Source organism: Dermacentor andersoni, chromosome 4 (assembly GCF_023375885.2).
Source record: "Dermacentor andersoni chromosome 4, qqDerAnde1_hic_scaffold, whole genome shotgun sequence".
NCBI lineage: Eukaryota > Metazoa > Arthropoda > Arachnida > Ixodida > Ixodidae > Dermacentor > Dermacentor andersoni.
This window is the reverse complement of record NC_092817.1, coordinates 151,086,127-151,110,479: the sequence shown is the minus strand read 5'-3', so window position 1 is coordinate 151,110,479 and position 24,353 is coordinate 151,086,127. Positions and strand designations below refer to the sequence as shown.

General features: G+C 46.8%; 1 protein-coding gene across 3 annotated transcripts in view; it reads right to left on the bottom strand.

Moving 5' to 3' along the window:
- Positions 1-7,143: 7,143 nt before the first annotated feature.
- The window catches only part of LOC126537928 (solute carrier family 45 member 3-like), a 159,846-nt gene continuing 142,636 nt past the window's right edge, over positions 7,144-24,353 (bottom strand). For all 3 annotated transcript variants that reach the window (XM_050185049.3, XM_050185050.3, XM_055074544.2), the window contains 6 exons: positions 23,169-23,327; positions 20,610-20,853; positions 16,798-17,093; positions 14,266-14,374; positions 12,404-12,627; positions 7,144-8,824 (listed from right to left, as the gene is read on the bottom strand). In XM_050185049.3, coding sequence (XP_050041006.2) covers positions 8,600-8,824; positions 12,404-12,627; positions 14,266-14,374; positions 16,798-17,093; positions 20,610-20,853; positions 23,169-23,327 — 1,257 coding nt within the window. In that variant the 3' untranslated portion in view covers positions 7,144-8,599. The remainder of the gene's footprint in view (positions 8,825-12,403; positions 12,628-14,265; positions 14,375-16,797; positions 17,094-20,609; positions 20,854-23,168; positions 23,328-24,353) is intronic.

The window sequence follows — 24,353 nt, the reverse complement described above, 5'->3', positions numbered from 1 at the left end:
GAAACATGCAGCGTGTGCCAGCGGTAGGGGCTAAAAACGCTGAAGATTTTGAGAAAGCAATGTAGATCACGGGAAGTATGACATCAACGGGACAAATTGACATTGGTTAATGAAGAAGTTAATGTTGGTACTTCTTATGACAAAGTCAACGCCAGAAACTTTGTTAATCTCGCAGTAAGAAACAAGCACGACGGTGTAGCGGCGTTACACAAAGAGGTCACGGAGGTTTGGATCAACCACGTGGCTCCTCCAGAAAGTAAGTCCCGAAGAACTTCCTTCGCTGGCGCTCCTTATAAGCTCCGGGCCCCAACGCTAGCGTGCGCATCTCTTCGAGCAAGCAGTTACCGAACGTGCAGCTCCTGCAACTGGTGGGACTCAGATCCCCTTGGGTAGCTGTTGCCAACGACCCACTCCCCGCCTAGTGATCTAGGGGCTTTCCTAGCCATGAGAAAGATACATAACCAAGTGGATCGCGTAACGCATGGCTCTTTCCCCTATACACTATACTCCAGACGCGCAGCCTCAACAGCCACCGTAGTCGTCAACACAGAACATCGGAGCAGCATTTCGCTCACACGAAACAATCCCCTCCAAGCCGAGGAAGCGGCCATAGCCCTCGCGCTCTCCCAAACAGAGGTTGAAGTCATAGTGACCGACTCCCAACAGGCGTGCCGCAACTTTGCTAGCGGCAGAATTCATACCACTACGCTCCGGATCATCAATCAAAAGCCGCCAACGAGATCAGTCATGATCATCTGGGCGCCAGCTCATCAAGGCATTCCTGGCAACGAGGTCGCCAACCACGTGGCTCGATATCTGACCCACCGAGCCGACGCCGAGGAATCTGAACCCGAGCGCATGCACCCTCTGGTCTCTTACCAAGACACCACACAACACTACAAGCTAACCCGCAGGACATATGCACCCCCACACAAGTCACTACCTAGAGAGCAGGAGCGATTCCTCCGAGCTCTACAGGTTAATACATTCCCCCACCCAACCAGAAATCACCTCATAGACCCTACACAATTCTCTCCGCAATGCCGCTTCTGCGCAGAGCCCGGGACCCTCAGGCACATAGTAGGGGGTTGCTGAGCGGCACCATTAAATACTCCGAACCCTTACCCCACTAACGAGCTTTGGGAGAGAGCCTTGGCCAGCTCCGACCTCGAGGATCAGCAACGGCTGATTGCGAGGGCCCAGGACGTGGACCGAGCTCAAGGCATTCTGGAATGAGGACGCCTCTCCAAAGCTTCATTCACCCAATAAAAATGTTTATTCTCTCTCTCTCTCTCTCTCCTATACACTCATCATGTATAAACTCGTTTGTTTTCCTGTATAACTCTCCTCGTGCCTGTTCGGGCCGCCACTACCACTTCTTCGGCAACCAAGAAGGTTTGCACGTCTCATCCGCTATATGAAGCAACCTCGCCAGCCTCTCAGCCGGGTCATAGACTTGGCAGAACTGCGGCATGATATCTGCCGGTGTCAGCCTTTCGGCGCGCCAATGACTGTTTACTTCACAGACTTTGCATTCAGGGGGAGACTGCACCGGAGCTGCAATCTCTCGTTTTGCATCGGGCATTAAAAACTCTTTCTACGTCCCCTGGAGGTTGCACCGCATTTGCGTCCGTGCAAGCGCGTCGTCTGCGGTTAACCATTGCCACTTTTAGGGCTTTAGAAAACAAAACAGTCTCCAGCAGGGAAACATTTAGCCAGCGATGCTGCGGTGCAGACTGAGGTGGCATTGCTCGCGGCAATGACAGCGGTATACATAGCTTACTGCTGCGCTGAGAAATCGCTAAATGAATAAACGGTGCACATCTGCAAGAACAGCTGAGACATCACCCCATCAAGCAGTATAAACATAGTTTTTGTTTATTTGATTGTTTGTTTGTTTCTGTGATGGATGCGTGCCTCATTCGGAAATTCTACGAGACCTATTTCTGAACAACCGTCATGCTTCATTGAAACGACCATGACACTTTTGTCTAAGGGATAAAAGTTTATTTTACATGTCCAAAAGAGCTGCACGGCACCTTTGTTTTATTTACATAAGTTTGGTGCAATTAAGTTTGTGGCATTCCGAAGAGTGTTGTACGTCACTGCACTATCGAGCTCAAATAATGCTAAGCATTCCATTCCTGTATCAAGTCATGCAATGTCATGCAAACTGACGGCAAAGACACCGTTTACTTATGCTGGAAATCACGAAAGCTGCGGTAGGGGCCAGTCCAGACAACAATAACGAGGTCTTTTTATACGTTACAATGATGAAGGCGGTAAAGAAGAAGCAACATTTATGCCCAGAATTCATAGCTGCGCTGCGGTTGTGCAAACATACTGTGGGAAGACGCTTGTGGAAGTCACCACTTGTGGGAAGACGTGTGGTTTATGATCTTCCAGATTCTTTGTCACTCGTCGGTCAAACAGAGACGAAATCACTGAACGCGGCTGGTCCTATCGTTTCTTGTTCGAGCGCTGGCTCCGACCGCACGGCAGGCGGAGTTGCGTGCTCATGCGCCACTTCGTTATCGTCGAATAAAACGCCGATGCCTCGCCATAATAGAAACATCGGTCAAAAGTGGTCACTTTGTTAGATGTGTTAGATGCTAGATGTTGAGATGTGCACTGAAGTTACTTGTGATTAGTGCTAGTTGGTTTTCCATTTTAGACTGTGTGGCACAGCGCGAAGTGGGACAGGGGACACAGGAAAAGTGCTTGTCCTCGTTACTTTCTGTGTCCCATGACCCGCTTTGCGCTGTAACACACATCATGTGTTTGCCCTACGCCTCCTATGTCCACGTTTTTCTCCGGTGCTACGAGTTCAGTCATGGAACACGAGCCAACTCGATCTTACATATGTTGAATTCGTGAGCCCTCCAGTCGAAGCGCATTGAGCTTTATCGAGATCGAATCAGTCCAAGAGTCTATCAGGAAGAGGAAACTAGAAAAATGCTTCAATAGGTCCAATCTAAGCAGATTGGCTGTCCATGGTTTTGATTAAACTGAGTTCTAGTAAAGCTGGCTAAACCTGGTTTCCACTGAGTGACTCTTGGGCAGACATGCTGTCTGTGAATATGGAGGGTTTATGGTTATTCTGGCTATTACCCAAATTCCGCAAACGAGTGTTGGTCTTCTGCTCAAATGTAGATTGTGCGCGGTATTCACACGCACCTATCTACTATGGTGGCCAAACGAAATCCGGGCAGTGGAGCGCGTGGACGAAACAAAACATCGTTAGAGTGCGCGCTGTCGGCTAGTCATCGCGCGCGCATATGGCTTTCACGCAGAGTGCGATTCTACTCATTCTACTGCGACAATGCAGTTTATATGTTGGTCAATGTACTTAAAGAGTTAGCATTCTTAGGGTACTTCAGCAACTTTTCGGGGGCTATCTATCTGTCTATCTATCTATCTATCTATCTACTTTTGTAGCTTGCCTCGTTCCCGCCTACCTATGTTACTGGGTAGTAAGTGGTCGAATGGGTAGCGCATGAGACAGCTTGCTGAGGTAACAGGTTTCGAAGCCAATGATCAAGCCAACTTGGGTCACTGAGTATGTGGCATAGTATGTGGCACTGCGTATGTGGCATAGTGGCATAGCTCCTCAACAAACCTCCTTCACGCCGACATGAGTCATTGTAGAGGCAGGACTGGTAGTTACCGCTGTTCGAAGAAGCACTTTGACGCTGGCTGGGAGTATTGGGCGAGTGCCACTCGGTCTGTGCTGATCTCCTATGAACCTCTTTCATGCCAACTTGAGTCACTGGGTATATTCCGGTAGGTGTGTGCTGCTCTTCAATGAGAGTTTTTGACGCCAACTTGGGTAACTAGGTATGAGCCATAGGGAATGTACCGCTATGACAAAAAAGATCCCTAAAATTTATTAGATGCTGAGCGGAATCGAAGCCACGTCACAAGTACTCCTCAAGGACAGCAACCCGACGCATTAGCAGACTGCGCCATAAATGCGCTGGGTATGTGCTGCTCTTCGATGAACCTCTCGCAAACTTACATCACTGAGTATGTGGCACTGAGTGTGTGGCAAGCGAGGGACCCATTCTAAGCGTTAGCAGGCACCGGCTCGCCACGCTTCTCGTCTCGGAGGCCAGGCGCGGACACCTTGGTAGTGCCCCTAGATGGCACAGCGTCTGCAGAAAGAAGTGCGAGAACGGCCCTGTTGCCGCATTACGCGATTCTCAGCGTTCGCGCGCTCCGGCGCGCCATGTATTTCGAGGCCACATGCGGGTTCTGCGGTAGCGGCTTTATATGGCGCCAAGTGTTCGTAGGCAAGCACAAAAGAAGAGTCTGACTGCAGTGCACGCCTCGTGCCTAACTCGTTTCGAAGCTGGCAATACGCTTTGCCGCTATATTTAATGCTAGCGCATTATCGTCTACAGTCACATGAGATGGGTTCTGCCGCAAGCCTTTTTTTTTTCCTCTATTGCTATAGTAACTGTATGGACACATTAGGTGACTTTTTGATCGTCGTTGATACCGTAGCGTTCCGTATAAAGTGCAATTGCGATAAAATCGCGCGCGCGCTTCGTATGCTGCGGATGTGAGGGAACGAGTGAGAGGGTGAACCGATAAGGATGGTGGCTTGATGCGTGACGCCTTCTGGCGCGCTAAGACAGTGGGAGGGGGCAGATGAGGGCGTGTCTCCCGTTCTAGCCCGGCAATGGCTGCGCGTGGCGGCACTGAGCGACCGTGCGCGCCATATGTAGGAGGTTATTTGCAACGGGTGGTAAATGTGGGCGAGCCAACACGAAGGGGAATTCGCTCGCCGCTGCTGCCGGTCTCCATCACGCCAGAGCTCTGATAGCGGTTGTGCGCTGTCACCGTCTCAGGTCTGTTCATGTTTGCCTGGCCGCGCGTGACACCACTTAATTAATAAGGTAATGTTTACTGCAATTTATATGCACGATAAGTCTGCAAACTTAGTTCATGTAGTTTAATGCTTTTATTATCGCTACGATTGCTTCGTCTTTACGGGGCACTTCCGTCTTTCTCATCCCGCCGATGCAGCGCTGATTGCCACTTGCCGGTTCCGTTATGGCAGCTAGCACCGTTGCCACTTGTGCTGTCGTGGCACTGCGCCACTATTTCTCATTACTCAATTTACAATTATACGCTGAGGGCTCTTTGCTTGCGGAATTAAACAAAGCGATGTGGGTCAGGAAACTTAGCTCGTGTCAGTGTACCGCACTGCGCGATCGGCAACAGAGCTAGTCGCCATGACGCTACTTGTCAATGGGGCCGCGGCGACGGGGTAGAGAGCGTGGTCAACTAGAGATCGACTTTTTATTGAAAAGCGAGACGATCAAGAAAAAAAAAATAGGTAAAATGCTAGACTGGAATGGATTTATATAACACACGCGATAATTACAAGTGGGCATTTTTCGCCGCCCCGTTTAGAAGCGACTGCCAATAGAAATCACCATCGACATAAACGAACGCATGGCTCCAACAAAATCCTAGCAATACTATTGCAGCATAGAGCGAGTAGCCTCAAACTCGGCGTGGAAACCATGTACCGGATATTTTATTTTAACGCGGGCAGAATTTTTAAACATTCCCTGTGGCATTAAGGTCATGCACAGCCAACGTGCCTCGCTTAAACAGAAAGATACTGCCGATACTGATAAAATCCTCGACTTATTGGGGCTCGCTAAAGCCTAAGGGACATGGACTGGGGTGCTCATGAACTCAACATTTTGTGAGATCGGGTTTGTCCCATGACTGCACTTATAGCGCCCACACAGGCACTCAGTCGCGATTAACTTGTACCAAGGTGCCGCTCATAATTTTCGCTAGAACCAGCAACTTCATGTTTATCTGAGCTCAAGCATCAACGCACCTAATAAAGTGACGACGCTTGAACAAGGTTGCACGAGTTCAAAATAAAATTAGCCAGAATTTGTTACTGAGCGAAAGATTAAGCTTATTTCTTTCTGCAAATATTGCTTGCCTCTGAAAGCAATCTAGCTCAAGAAGTAGAATTCTCCTGCATGTCACGGTTGATCCTTACAAATTCTGCTCATGATAAAATAAGGCTCTCCGCATAGGCAAGCGAACGTGCATAACGATGACTGCCCGACGGCGCCAATTCTATCACTCGGCCTCTTTGCTACATTCAGGCCACGCGCTTCGCTGTTCGCATTTCATTTGACCATTACAGCACATTTTATGCGACGCCTCGAGTCTCTAGACTATGAGCTGCGCTTGACTTTAATTCGCACCACGTCTAGGTGATCGCCATCCTTTGCCGGGAGGCTGAGGAAGCTGGCAGAAAAAGTGACTACAATAACGATATGGCCTGTTCATACCTGTGGCCTTCCGCCTGGCGTCTCTCGGCACGCCTTCGTCCTCGGCTGTTGTCATCAAATCCATAGCCGCTGCGTGGCCGACGCCGACAGGGATCAATAGTAAGAATGTTAATTGCGCTTCATTAAAAGCAGTTACGAGTACAGAAATATTCCGCTCTATAGACCGTGCAACGATGCAAGTGCTTTGAATACGTGCGAGGTTGGCACAGGTTGGCTGCCGCTCTTGCTTGTTTCGGCAGTCAGCCATTGTAAGAGGACGTTAAATTCGGCACTTGGCTGTACTGGAAATCAAGTTGTCGGGCTTTCGACCACATCTGACTTTTCAAACTGTACAAGATCTGGACGCTAGGCAAGTAGACATTTCTATTAGGTTCTTCCTCGGTTCCCTCTTTCCTTGTCGTCACCCACCAGCTTCCTCTTTCTTTCTCGTTCCATCAGTGCAAAGCAGCTGGCTACAGGAGTCTATCTCAGGCCAACCACACTATACTGCTTATCTTTTCCACTCTGTCTGTACCGATAGCGTGAGCAAAAGTGAGCTCTCAATTTAACACATCGTTGTGTGAGCTGTGCAGAGAACAAACCGCACACCTGCGGCCCAAATTTAACTAAGATTCCAAATATTAAAAAAGCTTTTTTATACGTTGAGATTATGTATGTATACGGCATGTATGTATAGATTTTGTGTGTATGTCTGTATATGAATTGTGTATACGGTGAAGAATTGATGAGAGAGATCTAGACACATGTGGGTTCACCCCATGCAGGCAAATTTTTCCGTTGATCAAGAGCTCTCTAAAAAAAAACTCACTCATGATGCTGTCGTCTACGCCGGTAAAGGCGTAGTGTTCTTTATTTTATTCTACCCATGAATACAGTTGCGCACGTGAAATCACGTGCATAAATACTTATGAATTATCTCTGCAAAAACATTTAAATAAAAATAACATTGAGCACCGTTCTAAAAGGCTCTCTTCGGCGAAAATCACGAAAAGCGGACAAAATATATAATATACAGAAGAGGCCAGCAGTGCTGCTAGCTTGCTGCGCATATCACAGACATCTCTTTGCTTGAAGCCTGTTCAATGCTTCAGGCACTTATTCTTGTGGGAGCACCGAGTTACGGAACTGTACGGATTTGTAGTGGTATTAGAAAAATAGAGCTCCCTCTGTTCACAGCCGATCTGCTTGGTCTTACGCTCAGCTAGGTATTTCCGACACAGGACAAAGAATCCATGGTTCAGTATCTACTTATCTGGCGGCAACATGTTTCAAAAGGTTCACGAAATGTAAATGAGTAGTAAATACATCCAACAACTACGTTATACCAGAGTCGACTTTCAAGAAACTTTGATTATATCATTTTCTATGCGACGCAATCACTATGAAATTTAGTGCATAGAACATAGCAAATCTTCTGCACTTCGCCAAGGCAAGATTTCATGACGTTTTCGGACACTCCCACAAAATCAACAAATTCGCAAGCACAATTTTCAAAGTTCACTGCCGACACCAACATTATTAAAAGAAAAACAAATCAGCAACGATCATGCGGCCAGAAACGAGCACTTTGAGGCACTTGTCGCTTAAGAACAAACCGGAATCAGTAATCTGACGTTCACAAAGCCGCGGGGCTGACAGGATCTTCGTATCGCACCAACTAAAAGTTTCAGCGTTGCTTCAATACACACATAACTTTACACATAACTCAGCAGGCAGCGTTTCCCAAGATGTCTCCCCATTCTTTATTTAGCACTGCATGTTTGGCTGGTTACACTTCCCATTTTGACTCAAAGCCTAGGCAGTGGGCGGAGTGCGAGGAACCACTATGAGACACAGGTCGCAGCAAAACTCCCACAAATCTGTGTATTCTGCTGCAAGATCCATATTAACCTTCTTACATTGATCATTGTTGAGAAAGTTGTAGTTGGTTTCTGAGCACCTTCGTTGAGTCAATACACTAATCTGAGTGTCGCATACCATAGCGAATTCAGAAGGCGTGGCGCAAGCGAGTACACAGGCTGGAGTGGACGGTCGTGAAGATCTTGACACTGGACGGTTAGGGGGACGCACACTCGGCAACACCACAAAGCGCACCTGGTGCATTGCTGCGCCCTCTGCTGGTGCAGACCGGCTGGTGGTCAACAAACAGAGTCACCGCACTGGGCTGTTCGTTGAGCGACGCCGCTGTCGTTGCCATTGGAAAGAGCCGCTGGCTGCGCGACAGGCCAGTTTTCCATCCTTTCAGCGACAGTACATTGATCGTGGCGTCACGACGTGTCTTTGGGCGAAGGACACACGACAAACATGGACGCGTAGCACGATGCGAGGGCACACACAAAGGCAACCGCGACGTACGACGCCACGGTGTGCGTCACCGAGAAGATGTAGCCCATGAGGAACGTGAGAATCACTTGGGACAAATACTCGGCGGTGGCCAGCAGTGCCAGGCACTGACCCACACCCGGCGTGTACCGAGATCCCTTGAAGTACTCCTGCGAAAAAAAAAACAGAAAAGAAAACAGGAAAACGGCTATGATTCACTCAGACGCCTTTAGGGGAAACGAAGTGAACCACCAGCTGGAGAAAATTTACTTTCTCGAGGTGATGCTCGAATCATTATCTTAGTCCAGCGTCATGACTGACGTGCTGCATTCAGGACGGTCCGATAAAATTTGCTTCATTAATTAGTGGCCACACTTAGTGCCGCGCTATTCTATTCCGAAGCGCTAGAGATGGAGGCATTGCAGGCACGTGGCTCCCACAGAGAGCCATATACAGAAACTCTACGTCAGCCTGCTTGCATTGCTGTACAGCTCCCGGTTATCAATCCATTTGGTGTTGCGTGCTCGTAAATGTAGAGCGCATCTCTAGAGAACAGCAGGAGGACTCGCGATATCTCCCTTGACGTACATTGTTGTGGTGGTAATAACACATCGCCTGTGCTATACTGTCCCAAGCGCCTTGACCCTAGCTGAGCCATTCCACACAATGGTTAATTGTGATTATCCATCGTTAAGCCTCGTTGATTACGACATTATTAACTATGGTTAAGATGGGATGAACACCTGAGCTAGCTGGGTATGGTTAATGCTTGAAAACAGCGCACGAAAACAGGACTAGGGAATCTCTCAGTTGACAGGTGTGATACCCAAGTGAAGTGTTTGTCGCTCTTTAGTCTCATGCTTTCCCTCAACTTGTACTAATGGTAAATAATTGCTAGTATGGGTAATCTTATTATACCGCCATCTTGTTCTCTGCTATTTCGTGGAGTAGACCTGCTTTCGCATCGTATATCTTGAAACATTTAATGGTTTAGGTAGCTTCCGAGGGAAACTATGCACATGCGGCAAGAGTAACAAAGACATCTGCAACACTTCGAGTGCAATAAGAAGAGAGAAAGGTCAGAAATGAAGCAGTGCGAGCCGTAATGTCTAACTTACTGGAACACCCGCTGCATGCTTCCTAAAGTGAACGCACATGACCCGGACGTGAATACAAATAGTTTGCTAGCGGAGTGGCGCCAATTTGCGGTCTGATGAGTGCTCCTACAGGATAATGAAAATGTACTGCAAAGGTCTCCCGCATTGATCAACAATCCTGCGACTCCACTACTAGATTTTGCTATAGTGTCAGGGTGACCGCTTTTACGTCTAGCGTAAGATAAGGTCGCGCGATTTGAAGCGAGGCACAGATAGGTATTTACAGATCTACTAGTCCCATAACTTGAGCAGTTAGCAAAAGGATTGCACCATCAATGTTTTAGAATTGCAATAATCGGAGGTATGTAGGAAGATGTGGCTTTAAAAAAGGTTTTCTCCGGTCACGTTCTGCGCGCAACGAGCACAAGGGCATGCTTGCTGAAACCCAGACACTCAACACATTATGACAAAGAAAACACAAGGTCAAGCGGCGTTCCCGGGAAATAGGTTTGTTTATTATTATTATTATTATTATTATTATTATTATTATTATTATTATTATTATTATTTTGGTTGGAAGCTGGCGCCTGAACAACTCGGCAGCCCGACATACGGACTTTGCCGTTCGAAATTAGGCAGTCGGTGTGAAAAATTTACGCGATGCGGGCTTCGCGAAAAGGCTGCAATTCAACTCCGTCTTCATATTGCAGGCAATGAAACGGTACAATACAGTCCAGTACACGCATTATTACAGGTAGCAACATAAATACAGGTTGCGCACAATGAGTAGCGGTATAGGAAGTGAGTTGGTGAGCCGAAGCTAGAGCCAAAAACCTTGCGCTGCCCCGCTCGCACGTGGCCACATTTAGTGTTATGACGTCATCACAATCACCTCCTGGGAAACAAAACCGAAACTGCCTGTACAGAAGCTACATTATTCAATTATTTGGGGCACTCTCAGACTCGATTTCCAGTAATTTGTTTGAAGTTTAAAAGTCTGAAAGCTTCACCTTGCGCAAGAAAACATGAGGTGCCGAAAATGTATTTTCAGCATTCCTTTAAGGTTACGTGATGCAGTGGCGATGCGACATCGTGCAACAAGCCGATCGCAAAGTCAAGCTTACCTGCCTGGGCTTGGCCGGTTGTGATTTGTATTTGTCACCCTAAAGAAGAAAACTGTCGTGGAGAAGCAATGACGGTTTCTACGGGGTATAATAAAATATAAATAAATCCGAGGACACTTAAGCACTGACGACGACTCGTGCATACGGAAGCATTAATGTCCATTTGAACAACGATGAGTGGTCCTTCGAGTTACGAACTCCTCGCGGGCAAGCCCGCGTGTTGCGACACTTGGCGCGTTTTGATTTGATTTTACCGGGGCGCAGTTAGAATGCAGGCGAGAGCTTATGCGTACATGTAACGCGTGGAAAACGCAGGCTTCCCAGCGTGAGGGTCACGTGGAGTCGCGGCGATGCCTTTCTCCCCTCAAGCAACACCTGGCGCGCTGTCGTGGCAGCGGGTGTTTCGTTTCGTCTGCTCTGCTCCGATGAGGCGCGGTCTTGACGTGGCGTTGCAGTCAATGGTAATTTAGGTGCCGTTCTTCGCTTGTCCACACGACAGACACATGCTTGTTCGCTCAATGGGCCATTTGATGCTTTTGCGTCACTAAAGGAGTTGCTTGCAGATGTCGCTTATAGTAGTGCCGCACAGCAAGGGACAGTTGTAAACCAGTCATGAGGGGAAAGATAGCAGGTGTCGCCAGATATATTAGCCTACGATATTAATATGAGATCTTGTATGGGATGCAAAGCGCGAATGCCTATCGACAGTACGTATAGCACCGAAAGTTCCGGTGACCTTCAGTTGTTTTATATCCATATATTTATTTACGTCCATTTATATTCATCTACATCAATGTATATCATACTCATATGAGATCGAAATATTGGGTTACTTATCAGAATATATGCGTCTGCTGAAAAACATTGTTAAAAGGTCGTTTTCGTTAGCGAGAGGTGCAGAATCAGGCCTCGATCAGAGTTTGCCATTCCAACTACGAAGCAAGTTCGCAAGTTGTTTGGTACCGAGACATTCAGCGCTTGTCAAGGTTCGTAAACGCTTTGGCGCATGCAGATCATCTCCCACACCGTTTCAAGGCTACACTTTGTTTTCCTCTTCTCCAGAAAATGTCTGCGTGTTTTCTGTTTCAGCAGATGTAACTATTTTTGTGTGCGTTACTTTGCACTGGACAGCGTAGAGAACGTTGGAGAAAATACGGAAAAACGGTATCTAGAAGCTGAGCCAAAAACCAAAGCCTTCCCACGCTGCTTTTGACCTCACTCTGACGTTTCATAACACTTTCACTTGCGTCCGACATACACTGAGAAAAAACAATCAACGGCACCTGAAGGCAGAATCAGGAGTGAAAGCTTCACCGGAACCGGATGCTTCACCGGATGCTTCACGTGACTTTAGCAGTGCTCACTCAGCTCGCGCAAGCCATGCATCGTGGTACAGCGAATCGCGTTATGCAAAGCGCTGCAATTTTCGCGTCTAACCACGTGGATAGCTCAGCAGTCAGCACAATCATATTATGTTTTGCAGGCGCCGCATATAAGATGGCGTGGGCTATTTCAGGCTATTTCTTACCTGGCTGTTCTCGCAGTAGAGGCACGCAAGAGCATAGGGAATGGAGTCGAGGGCGGCGGCTGCGATGCCCGTCAAGGCCGACAGGGAAAGCATGCTGACCAAGTCGGTGAAGACGAGCAGGCCGGCCATGGCGATGGCGAACGTGCCAATGCCCAACAAAAGGCCAAAGCGCTGGCCGAAGCGACTCGTCACCCGCCACTGGATGGTCAGCGAGTACATGGATGCTGCGAACAAAACAAGTGAATGAAAACGGCATAGCACATAGAGTTTGACTACAAATTACGTCACGTGCAATGGTCGGCAAGCAGATGGGAGCCGTTTCTGGGACGAATTCTCACTTCAATTAAACAGTTGAAACCGCGCAAAAGTGCATAGGCTCAAGTTTACAGAGAGAAAGCTTCCCATCTTTCTTTTTTTTCTTGCTCTCTTTCATTACAAGACCAATTGAATTGTGCATGTAAGTTAAACTGAGCCGTCGAGGCCATGCGGCCACTTATGCTCAAAATTGGGGGGGTATCCCCAGGAAGCACAAAAATTTGAGCAGAAACCAAGTGACAGGAAGGATTCACAGTAGATGGAATGGTTGTCGAGTATATTAACCAGTTACAAGAGCTTTAACTTTGAGTGCCGAGTGCCATGACGCAACACGAGGCACCTCACGGGATGGGCGCGGAAGAGTTAAAAATGCATAATGGCTATAAAATATCAGGAGATCTGCAGAACCTTGCAGAGGGCTTTATTTGTAAAGTAACAGTATTGCAAAGACCAAAGACCGGAAGAAATAATTGCAGTCTGATTTCCTCTTGCTTTTTTTTTACATTTCTAACGAATAGTTATTCAATCTGTAGCAAGGTGCATTAGAACAGTCTCTACGTACAAGGGTCTGGGTCCTAGCTAGTTGGTACCGCATCATTTTCCTTAAGGCATGTCAAGCGTGCAAGGACACGAACAGCGAAAAGGAGACAGACTAGGCGCTATTTCAAACTAATTTTTCGTGCAAGAACCCCCGCATATATTCCTTCCCCATTCAAGTCACGGCGCATGCACCACAACCAATGATAATTATATGGCTAACCATGTCAGATGTCCCACCACGCACGCTCATACTTACACGTGTCTGCAGAACACTATAATTACACTATAAACACGAACTGGTAAAAGGTGTTGACCAAAAGATCGTCAAAGGAAAAAAATGATCAGTATAAAACGCTAAGAAACGCTATAGTGGGGTTCTGAGCAAAAATACAATAGGACACTCAAACAGCTGTAAACCCAAGGCATCAAAAGTTAATAAGTCAAGAAAGAGCAAAGAAAGAAAGGCGGGGGAGCAAAGAAGATTGAACAGAGAATCCGGTGCTCTCCATTTAAATTTTAGTGTTGTAGAGACTCAAGTTCTTTTTGTTCGAGAGCGACACTGAAGAGGCACTGACACAAGAGCCAAGCCGATCGGTGCGATGCTTCGACAATTTGTCGCGCGAACTGTTTGCTATATCTTCTGATTATGACAGTGTGGTCTAAAAGCGGGAACACCCATGTGTACATGTGGCGCAGTGCAAGGCCATATTGCCGCCCGATTTATGCTTTAAGTTGTCGTCGTGTTCACGTAGGCGGTCGGTGATACGTAAACACGTTTTCAACACGGAGGTATATTGTAAACGGCACCGCACTTGCATGCCAGATTGCCTAAAATTAGCTGGAAGCAGTGCCTTGTCTGTCTTTGCACCGTCTGCGTCTTTGTGTACTTGACCTGCCTTAAGGAAAATGTCTACGTAATACTTTAATGCTTTACTATGGCTTCCGACTTTGAACACGAAAGGGAAAAACGGTGAAAATTCGCAGCTTAGAGGGAAGAAATTACTTACAGGCAATGCAGTTGACTAGTAGACCCCAAGAGCCAGCTCGAACTCCACGGTCGTAGCGCGAACGGTCGTCATTACTGGCAGTCTCTTCAGGTCTTCCATGATATATAACCTGGACGAAACCACAGACGGGCTTAGAGAAACGTAAAGTATTTTGCAATGTCGGCGGAACAAAATGGTTTTCTAGGTTTCCATCGCTTTAATGTTAATCAAGCCACATAAAGGTGCTCTAACACAAGTACGTCATTTATACTATTGCTATGTGTGGAAGGTATAAGATGCTTGCTATCCGCCTATGAATATAGCAGAATAAAAGCTCTTTCTACATGTCTTGAAGATTGTTACAGTACTAATGCCTGTTTGTCGCTTAAACAAGCATCTCGGTACGGAAAAATTAGCTGATAACAACTTAGGTTGACTGTTTTATTCTCCAAAATCTTCATGTGAACTTTGGAATGCTTTACATGAAATAAAAACAAAATAGTGCCGTCTACGTGTGCTTGTCCATTTCACCGCAAGCTGCAAACAAAAATGACATTGCTCGGCCGTCAGTCCTAGCATTGTATTCTGTCGCAAGAATACATTCGCTTTTATTCTCTAGAAAAATGACACCTCAGTTAAAAATGTGCAAAATAATGCTTTAGTGGCATCGGTTCTTATAACGCAACCATTTCATGTGTATCAGACGTGACCGAGGAAGCCAGTAGCAATGGGCGTTGTTGTGATGGCCGTTTAAAATTTCAAAAGAACAATCATGCACATCCCAACGCATTGTGTAAGTCGCTCGAAGCGAAGAAGTGTAGAGAGCCGGCATGACAGGAGGGCGCAACTTGGTAAGAGACGCGCAGCAGACGTGGGCAACGAACGCGCGCCGGAACTGTCAGCCCACGGAGGCAAAAAAAAAATGCGACCCCACAGCGTTATCAGCCAGCACAGCATCTCAACCTTCAAATGCTACAGAGCGCTCGCACGACAGCACGTGCAAGTTGGCATTCGGCGACCAACCTACTTCGCGGGAACTACGTTGCGCGAGCACTATGCGCCCACATCAGAAAGAAGTCCGACAATGAAAACGGGCACAAGGGCCAATGAAAGCGATTCGCATTAGAACTACAAAAATAACCAAAGAAATCAATTTGATTTGTTAAAGAAATGGTGCTGTCCAACAATTATATTCGTTGCATTGAGGGTATTCAGGCATTCGTTGCGTGATTCCGTAGGGGGCAGAACCTGTGTCCCGTACAAATGTACGGGTAGTACAGATGTCTACACGTGTACAACGACTTTTTATTGAGATATAAATCATACGGACACTCCAGGCGCATGTCTGCCATCACCATGAGGTTCCGTATAAAATCCAAGGGCCATCAAATCGTAGCCGCCCGCCGTATGCTGTATCTGCGAGTGAAAGCGTGCGAGGCTGAGCCGGCGATCGCAGTTGAATCTCGCGCACACAAGCAAGGAAAGCCGGGACGAAGCGCGCCATCTTACGTCGCCCGGAAGGCTCCTTGGGGGGAGGGTAGGAAAGTGGGGGGGGGGCGCGTTGTGCTCCGAGCGGCCCGGGTGGTCGCGCGCGCCCGTCCGGGCTGGTGTATCTTGAAGCTATCTGCGACGGGGACAGAGTCCACCCACGCGCTGCGTTTTCATGGCTTACCATTGACGCGAGATGCAGCACGAAGGTCAATTCGCTCGCTGTTGCTTCCGCGTTTCCTAACTCCAGCATTTAGAGAGCGTTTCCGCGATCGTCGTGTGAGATGTGTTCATGCATTCTTGTGTGGGCGGGAGTTAATTGAGTTAGTATGCCTATGTTTAAAAGCTTATACTGACGATAAAACTGCTATTCTTACTTCGCGTAACACTCCACTAATTTGCTATTGCAATCGATGCTTCGCCTTTCGGGCGGAACTGCGACTTTTGTTTTATGTATTATCTCCAGTGTTCACCTATTGGGCACGGCAGCAGCACCCACGGTCGGCGAAGTCTGGAATTGTTCTAAAAAGATGGTTCACCTAAAAAAGACAAGGCCAGAGTACTTTTTTGCGGGTATTTCTGAGCAAATACCTGACGGCGACATGGGCCTCTGATAACAGTGGTCTACTGCGTCAGGAAGTGTAGGCTTCATCAGTAATAACACAATCACATATAAACAGTGGAAAAAAATCACGTCGTGACAAAGAAAAAGGGGCGTCGACATATTATGCGTCGTCATTATCATTGTATGAGGATCCCTACCTGTTAAAGGTAGTGTTCGAGTAATTGTTGACTGCGGCAAAGGCGGAAAGCCTATCTGCAGTCAAGAAAACGCCATTAGATCTTGAGCCGCTTATTGAAGTGCTAGCCAATTTCATGAGGTACTTTAAAAGCTTACATAGGTATCTTTGGTGTTGTGCTATGGGACAAAGGCACCGTTATTATTATTCTTTTTGCAGTCTACTGATCTAAAGAATAGGTAATCGCAGCAAAGAAACACTGTGGCAATAATGACTAAAGAAGGAGATAGAGACGGAAAGTTTGCATCAAGTGCAATTTGATTACCTCACCCGTGAAGTCTGTGAAGTAGATGTAGTGCGCAAACAGGGCCATCCAAGAAAGCAGCTGGAACAGGAAGAGTCGCCGCAGGTTGATCGGGATGCGGAGGAGATAGGACACGGCTCGTGCCGGGATCACGACGAACACGCGACAGAAGGCTTCGCACACGAGCACCAGCAGCGCCGATGATAGCGCACGCAGAACCGTGGCCGGAGTGGCCTTGGCCTTGCTGCTGCCCACGTGGTGCCAGGTTATGAACACACCGGCGCCGTTCAGTGGGCTGTGATTGTGCGACGGCGTACCTAGGAAACCGAACAGAAGGCAGTTAGGGAAACCAAACGAAGAATAAGAGGACAGGACAGGCAGCAACATTAACCGTCGTATTGACGGTCAGTAGCGATAATAATAAGCTTTAGTGACAAAATTGAAAGCAGCCATCGGTGGCTCTCGCACGAGTGATGCTTGAACCCTGTTAACTCCTACCTGGCTGTGACGTTGCATGCGACCAGATGCCGTACTTGTGGTTATCGAGGCGGGTAACAAGTTTCGTAACAGTTTATCATCACGTAGGTAGGCTGGCTTGCCGGTACGTCTCTTCGGAGCGAGCGCTAGGATTATCAGGGCGGTCTACCTGGCTGGCTTGCCGCTTGGGGCACTGCATTTCATTGCACCCACAGCATCCCTTAAGACGTTTGGGCTTTACAAGTCCGGGCGTTCTGGACTTCAGCAAACACGCCCACTCTTTGTGGTGCTCAAGGGTGCCAGAGGCTGCAAGTGACTCACCATACATCTTCTTGGTCATTCGTCCGTTTGTACGACGTAGGATCTAGGTTGCTGTTCTAGCTGTGTTACTATACCATGTAATGCGGAGTGATACGTACAGCAGTCTGTGGCGGCGGACGTACACGACATCGCACCTTGTATGGACTAACATATATCATATTTCCTCGTGTTCTGTGGACTAGGTTCTTTTTCTCTGAACTCGCTGTCATTTCACTTCAAGTCAAGCATTATTTATTTATTTATTTATTATTTATTTATTTACTTATTTATTCATTTATTTAGCATTGATTTAGACACAGTGAAAGTCTTGGATGGCAAGGCTAAAGGCAGTACATTGTCTGCCTGACTAAGGCCCTGTCAGCCATACATTTCTCAACAGTGGGGTAGCATATCATAACATATAGATAGTACCCACACATATCAATAGCGTGGGTTAGACATACATAGCATACATTACAAACATACGTGCATTAAATACAACAATCACTGTACAACTTTCTAAGTAGAGACAGTTTAGGATCAACATAGTAATATGAACACGAAAAAAGGTTTATATATATACAAGCACGATATGAAACGGACTTAAAATAATTATACATAAAACACACAAAAAACCAATTAGCACAATGTCAATCAGAAAGGGAAAGCAAATACTTTTTCAGGGCACTTTTAAAGCAGTTTAATGGTCTGAAGTATTGCTCGATAGAGATCGTGTTAGGATGTGCATTTACGAAGGATGGGACTAAGTATGCTAGTGGTTTTCTACCGCAGTTTGTCCTGCAAAATGGAACTCTAATATGGTCATGCCTGAAATTGTATTGGGTGTAACTTGAGAGGTGGTTCTGATAAAAAAAATGAGACAATTTTTATCGAGTTCGCCTCATATGTATATAGCGAGCTTAAGTTCGTACAGTTAATTAAATTTTAAAGGTGCATGTTTTATGAAAGAAAGGTGCCGCGTGATCATGCTCATGATCATGAGAATGTTTGGTAACATGCTCTTCAGGCGACGGCCCATTGGGAGCTCTCCTGGTTAAAACCCTCCCCACCAAGGGCCCTGAGGGAAAGCAGCACTTCGCTTACATTAGCAGGCTTCATCAAATGCTGATTTGCTGGCTACGGTGCATTTTCTGGCGTTACGCTACACTGCACGCAATAAGCAATCCAGGTTGAGTGTGTGACTCCTCAACAATGCACATGTTTATTGAACTTTACAGAAGTGAAATGCTGGCCGTTGCCTGTATTGTTCTAGGAACGTGCAACCGTGCAAATGTCGGCTCCAGGACTTAAGCGACGTTTTTAGTAGTTGTTTTCTTCAACTGTTCTACCTCTATGAATCGTCAGTAATCCGCTACTATTTCACCTCCAGCCTGAAGGGATTAAGCCGACTGTATGAAATGGGTTAGCCAGCTGTGTAGCTATAAGCAGGACCTCTGTTCCTGGCTTTCAGAACTCTTGCCAAATTCGGCACTTTTCTGCGTAGTCCTCTATGTGCCAGCCAATACTTCGTCACCATACGCATTCTCTTGCCCTTGCTCGGCATATTACTGTACCTCAGTGGCCGGCATGCAATTTCTCCAGAACTTCTGCCCCAAGGTCAGGTGAAATAATTATTCTGTCGCATTTGAAAAGCATGCCAATAAGTAGTGAACGATCACTTGCCGCATCAACTTAGCGCTTCAGATCTGGTGCCAGCCCATGCACGGCCGACCACGACGCAGTGCAGAGGACATCCTGGAGAGTGTTTACATTTACACTCTTTGGATGTTTGCCCCGATTCTGCCCAGCCTTTGGTTCAAAGCAGGTGGCTGTTCAAGATTCAATTCCTTGAACTCACAGACCACAGTCTCAAAATTTCTTTCATCCTCTTCGTCAGCTGGCTTCCCTGATGACTTCAGAGGAAGATTTTCAGCTGTGTACGAGTTGTGGCCAGGAGAGCGGCACATAGTGTAGTGGTACCCCAGAAGACACATCCTGAAACATTGAAGCAGCTCGTCAAGTCAATTGGTCGTAAGTAACAATACGTGAAGCTTCTGGTCTGCTTCGACGTGAAAGGTTGATCCTACAAGTACTTGCTGAAATGTTCGCAAGTCCACGTAATTGTCGGTGCTTCTTTTTCAATTTCAGCACATCGTTGCCTTCAGTCTCTGTGAAATACCAGTGATAAGCCACTGGTAGGAGCCTTTCTTTTGGTTGCTGTAGCAACAATGCCCCCAAGACCGAATGAGGAAGCATCCACTGATACAGCATGGAGCCGTGGAGTATCGTCGTGAGTGAGGATCCGTGTCCCTTGCACCAGTGTTCAATTATCCCAGTCTTGCGGCCGACCAATTCCTTCAAACTTCCTAATGCAACCAATCCTATATTCTAATAGAACACTGGTTATCTGCTTTGATGACCTGTGCGAGCCCACTTAAACTCATTTATAATGTTAGCTACATCTCTTTGCCTTCTTTTACACAGCGCCGTTTTTCTGCCTGTTAACGGTGTACATATCACTTCCCGTTCTGTTGGTCGTTCCGCGGTCCTTGACTTCTTAAGCTTCTTTGTTGTCCTCCAAGTTCCAGCACCTTTTAAATTACTTGTGGAATGCACCGAGTGTATTTTTGTGTTTATGATATTGGTGCGGCGTCGACCATGACTTGAGATGTGCCTGTAATATTCTATCGATGCCATTTTTGTAGCTCTGGAATTTTTGTTTCTCATCTTTAGGGTCCCCAGTCGCTACTTCGCCTAAATAAGTGCACTATTGGACTCTATTAGATGATGTCTACTAACAGCTCATTCCCGTGCACTTTAATAAAAAAATTGACAAGTTGGCTTCGATGCATATTTGGCAATGGCACGCAAAATAGAGGATAATAAAAAGAAGGATCGGACAAGCAAAGGTTCGAATTTGTATGTACAGTGCTTTTTATTGCCCTGTTTTCTCGTTTGTGCCAGTTACAGTTACTCTTCTTCTTTACTAAGGCTATGTATTACTACCCAAAACCAACTGCACAACATAGTCAATGTAATTTGGACGTGATGCTCACCCGGTTCACCAACGGCGGCACCATTGCCGTTGCAGACAACCGGTAGACAGCTGCCCGCAACGCCTCCTTGAGGGGCCTTGTCGAGGATGACGAGAGCGCATGGAGGCGGCGGACGCACTGCGTCGCCATTCACCACGGCTTCTGTAGCTTTGACAGGTGGCAACGGCTTTTCCTTGGCCAGCACAAACGTCACCGCCAGGCACGAGGTCAGGGCAATCAGCATGAGTATGAACACGGCACGCTCCTGTCACATGAGAAGAACACAGTAAACAATGGTTGTGACAGACGGGCCCCGCCTGGTTTGCCTTCATAATTGTGCTAATAAGACATAGCTCGGATGTCGAACTTATCAATAGAAACCACAACTAGAATTGCTATAAACGAGCTTTTAACTGGACAAGGGACGCGTCGAGCTATCAAGTACACATACACGTCCCACCAAATCAAGTAGAGTGACAGTGTGACCGTTAATCGAAACAGCGGGCGAGTCATGCCATGTTGATAACTCTCCTCGTGCCCATGTCCCGTAACGCTGGTGTCGCCTCAAGTCCAACCCACAATCCCAACGCAATGTGTGCCAGTAGTCGCACTTTGCTGCTGGCGATGTGTGTCGGTTCCAATATCGCCATCGAGCAACGACCACTACTCTTGATAGTCTTACTCTTAACATCAAATGCCCGTACCTTCTACAGAGGTAACTAAAGCGTGCGCGCATCATTGACTTCGCACAGTGGCGTTATGCAGTGTATGGATTTACCAGGAACTGTCACACACTGGGGCGAATCCACTTGAATATTCCTTTATTCGACGCTTCTGGGTCTTAGTAGCCAGGCTAGTCCATATCGTGAGCGCATACGTTAGACGACAGAAAATGTGGCGATGCCAGGTCTGCACTGGGGCTGCAGCTTTTTACCCGAATATACATAGGTCGTGTTATGAACACTATAAAAAACGCATGTGCAGCCGCGAATACTGCACACGTTGCGTAATAAAGCTTTGATAACTCTTTCTGTAGCAATCATATGAACACCAAGGCTGGTGTAACGTAAGATTATTCCGATCTGTTTTAATTCCAAACCAGCCATTAGCCCCCTTGAAAGGTAAAAATGACTCCGGCTCTGCCTATATAGGTGTGGCCATCTCCCATTGGGAAGAACGCGAGCCATTTTGATCTATCAGAGAGGGCTAATGACAGGTTTGGAATAAAAGCAGATTGTAATTGTTTCACAATGTACCGGCCCAAGTCACTACCATACCGAAACACGGAGAAAATGTCCCCTTTGTGAATCGTTTTACAAAAGGCTAGTCCGCCCATGTTTCGGATAACACATGTTCGGCTGCACAATGACCTACAGAGAGAACGTAAGGAAAGTAGGTGGCTGCTTAAAGATGGTGCAGCTTTAAGTAATTTTTAAGTGCTTTAAGCTATTGTTTCATTAAAGGAAAAGTAATAGGGCACTGCAGTATCGTAGCTATAGCTCGCCAGCCAGATGAAGTTTAAAACTAACGTCAGACACCCGCAATAGCGCGAGCAGTTACGGTGCGTGAGGGCAACTCAGGTAAACTCTTAGCATACAATGTATTGCACCGTAGTAAGCGATCATTTGATGCCGAGCAGAAAGATGCAACAAGTTAATGTAGTACGCAGCAGACGCTGAGGTAACGTACGTGTCAATCCGAGATTCTACACTTAGGTTCAAGGGCACATTGCGTAAAAAAAAAGTTTTCAACACCATGTTAAGTTATATTTGACACAGTGTGCTATGCGGCATTATACATAAGGACTTGTCACCAAAATTCACTCATAATTTCCCGAAGTATAGTGAATTTTCGGAGACACTGATTTTCTGGGTGCCGTAGCGCGTTACTTGCGCAACACAGAACCGGCGCCGCAGTATCTACTACGTGGTTAAAACGCAGTGATGACGCCCATTTCATCGTCCTTCTTCAGTAACCCTAGTCGTAACTCGCCTGAGTCCTTTAAAGGATGCCGAGACATTTGCACTCACTCGTGTAATTTTGTGGGTTTTGTCTGGCACTGTTGTTTGTATCGTGAATTGCGACACTCCCGATTCTTTGCCGTAAGAACGGCCGGGCACTTCCCTTAGACAAAGGCTTCCCTGTATACCTCGACACTCTCCTCAAATTTACGACTTTGGTTGGGCTTGCCGGGAGGGACGTCCCGGGGACGAGGCGGGGCAGTGGGAAGCTGGAAGAGCGGACGGAGGCAGACCGACTTGGAGGAGCTGGTGCGCAAGCATGTTATCAGGGCCGCCCTCACAACATCATCATATCTCATCATGATATTGATATTGCATATCAATCGGCAGTGCCTTCCTGAACGATCAGCGACATCAACGATTATGTATTACAACAAAGGGTGTGCTGAAGGAGCGAACAAGTGATTAGGGAAACGCGAAAAAACGGGGCGAAAGCACCGGATTCTATATGCAACTCTAGTGAAGAAAAACTAAAAATTCTCAAGCCGCCGTCACTGCTTCTGGATCCGCCGTTTAGTGGCAGCAAAATCTATTCCTTGAGACAGTGTCGGGTGCTCACCTGTCCTGCTTGCCCCAGGACCGTGTCAGTCCAGTCCAACGCGCTCATCAGGTACCCAAACAGGCCACCAAGAGAGAGCGTGAACGAGTACACCGAGAATCCGTACTCCACATCCGCCACTAGGTCGTACAGCAGCGACTGGGACGGGTTCAGCAGCGCCTGCAAGGGCGCTGGTGGTGTAAAGCATAGCTGTGGAAGACACATGCCTCAGCAATAAAAGCTAAGTGTAATATTACAGAATGGTTGTAAGTGAGGTTGGATGGTACAAACCTACGTGAATACTTGGAGAAAGAGCGGGAAAAAAAGAAACAGGACAAGACTAGATAACGCGAGCACAGTACCCCGCTTTTTCCGCGATGTTCCCAAGTCTTCGCGCAGCAGAACAGGGAAGAAATAGAGAGCTCCAATCCAGGTTGTCTCGTTTAAAAATTATTCCATTAAACCATCAGTTCATCATCAGCCTATATTTAGTTCAATACTGATTACTAGTTAGTTTGATACTGCAGTACAAGAGAACTAGACAGACAACCTCCCCAGCTATTATCACTATTTATTTGTTGTGAAAACATATTTTATTTCATTTATTATACCCTTCAGGGCCAAGGACATTACGGAGGGGTAGTGGTCAATAGAAAAGAATGAAGAAGAATAATACAGTTGGTTACATGAGCGTTTAAATGGCACCTGTATATGCAATATTAGCTAAGCCTTCACGGAAATGTTCATAATTAGTAAGGCCTACAACTTCAGCGGGAAAATTGTTCCAGTCACGTGAGGTTCCCGGCAGGAATGATTGTGAAAACTTTTAGTGTTGCATGACAAAATGCCGATTTTGTACTGGTGATCAATGCGACGGGATACATAAATTGGATGGGGGATCAGGTGACCTCATAGAATATGACGATGGTACAACTTGTGGAAGAGGGCAATGCGAGACACTTTTCTGCGAGATGCCATTGATGGGAGGCAAAGATTAGATTTAATGTTAGTTATACTCGCTGTGCGGTTTTAGTTATCAAGAATAGAACGTACAGAGTTATTTTGAACCATCTCGAGGTCAGTGATTACATTTTCATGAGCAGGGCCCCATATAGGAGTCGCGTATTCGAGTTTGGGTCGTATTAAAATTTTATACAACAAAAGTTTTAAATTAGTAGGTACGTTGAAAGCGTTGCGACGTAGGTA